The 1,367-nt window shown below is 26.3% G+C and overlaps 1 protein-coding gene across 2 annotated transcripts; it reads right to left on the reverse strand.

Annotated features, from left to right (window-relative positions):
- Positions 1 to 116: 116 nt before the first annotated feature.
- On the reverse strand, positions 117 to 1,361 carry LOC126909939 (protein EFR3 homolog cmp44E-like). Of its 2 annotated transcripts, none has more exons than XM_050692345.1 (3): positions 1,310 to 1,361; positions 716 to 865; positions 117 to 656 (listed from the first exon to the last, which is right to left on the reverse strand). In XM_050692345.1, the coding sequence occupies exons 1-3, from the start codon at positions 1,354 to 1,356 to the stop codon at positions 149 to 151; spliced, it is 705 nt and encodes a 234-aa protein (XP_050548302.1). In that variant the 5' UTR covers positions 1,357 to 1,361; the 3' UTR covers positions 117 to 148. The 2 variants fall into 2 exon arrangements, with proteins under 2 accessions (XP_050548302.1, XP_050548303.1); XM_050692346.1 differs by having other exon boundaries at positions 716 to 848; positions 1,310 to 1,325.
- Between the last annotated feature and the right edge of the window lie 6 nt (positions 1,362 to 1,367).

Raw genomic sequence — 1,367 nt, forward strand, 5'->3', positions numbered from 1 at the left:
ATACATTCTTAAGCTTTCAAGCAACAAGACAATCCATGAAAGCTTTAACACTTTTATAATTACGAATTCTTTATAACATATATATTTTAAACTTGGTAACAACAAATGTTGCAAAATTATGTCAAAATGATTCAACTAAAAATAAGTATTATGAATAAATTACCATCAAAAGTGATTTTAAACACATTCTCTGAACATGAAGATCATTGGGACTATTTGAAGACTTAAACTGAGGAACTTTTGACATTATAAACATCATAATTTCTATTTTTTGATAATCTGGTAGATGAGCTGCAAATTCTCCAAGAGCATGAATAAGTGCTTCCCGATACTCGTTTTCTCCATCTGATTCGGCAACACCAATATTAGATTGTGGTCTTCTAGTGACTGATGTTCTTAAATTAGTCAATAAAGAATTAATAATTTCCAAAACTGTAGGTCCAACACTCTCATTAGCAGCAATAGCGATTATCTTTGACAAAACATCAGCAATACTAGTACGAATTTTAGGTGATGCATTGGTATTTTCATCCAAATGTGTCATTAAAGTTTCAACTACAGCATATGAATATTGAGATTGAATGGAAAACATCAAAATCCTAAAACATTGTGTTGCAAAAGCATTTGGTACCCACATATGATGGGCATCTAAGTGTCTAAAAGAAAAAAATTACTTAAATAAACTTTATAATATAATAATCCAAATTAACCATACTTAAGAACGGGGCGTATAACACTTTTTACATGTCCAAATGAAGCTCTTCCAATAAGTTCGCGCAAACAAGACTCAGCCAAAGAATAAGAGTCATTTTTATCATTTACTTCTTCTGATATTAAATTATCTGTCACTATATCAGATTTGGCACTAATAAATAATTTTTATTATTGTTAAATTTATGTTTATTAATTATTTATTTTATTTATTAATATATAGTCATGGGCGCAAAAGCCACCAATATAACTCCAGTTATAATATGTACAATAAATTCTAGAAAACATTTAATAAATTTTCATATCTGAGAAAATAACTCATCTATGTAAAATATTAATTTTTCAGGCTATACAAAATTTTAATTTAAATACTTACTTGTGATCTTTTTTTCATTTTAAAAGATAATATATTTTTAATTCAGAAATATGATAATATCATTTTGCTAAATTTAGGAAAAAACATGTTTTTACTACAATAGATGAAATTTTACCATAGCTCTTGAATTTTTAACATTAAAATAAACATTATTAAAATAACACATTTAATTTTAAAACTAATTTCTTTATGCTTAAGTGAAAATAATTATATTTAACCTACTTCATTGTATGCATGTTAAATAACAGTGAAGGGACAATTTTATCCATGTGTACCGGTT

This window comes from Daktulosphaira vitifoliae, unplaced genomic scaffold (assembly GCF_025091365.1).
Source record: "Daktulosphaira vitifoliae isolate Bord-2020 unplaced genomic scaffold, ASM2509136v1 Scaffold_2410, whole genome shotgun sequence".
In the NCBI taxonomy this organism is placed as follows: domain Eukaryota; kingdom Metazoa; phylum Arthropoda; class Insecta; order Hemiptera; family Phylloxeridae; genus Daktulosphaira; species Daktulosphaira vitifoliae.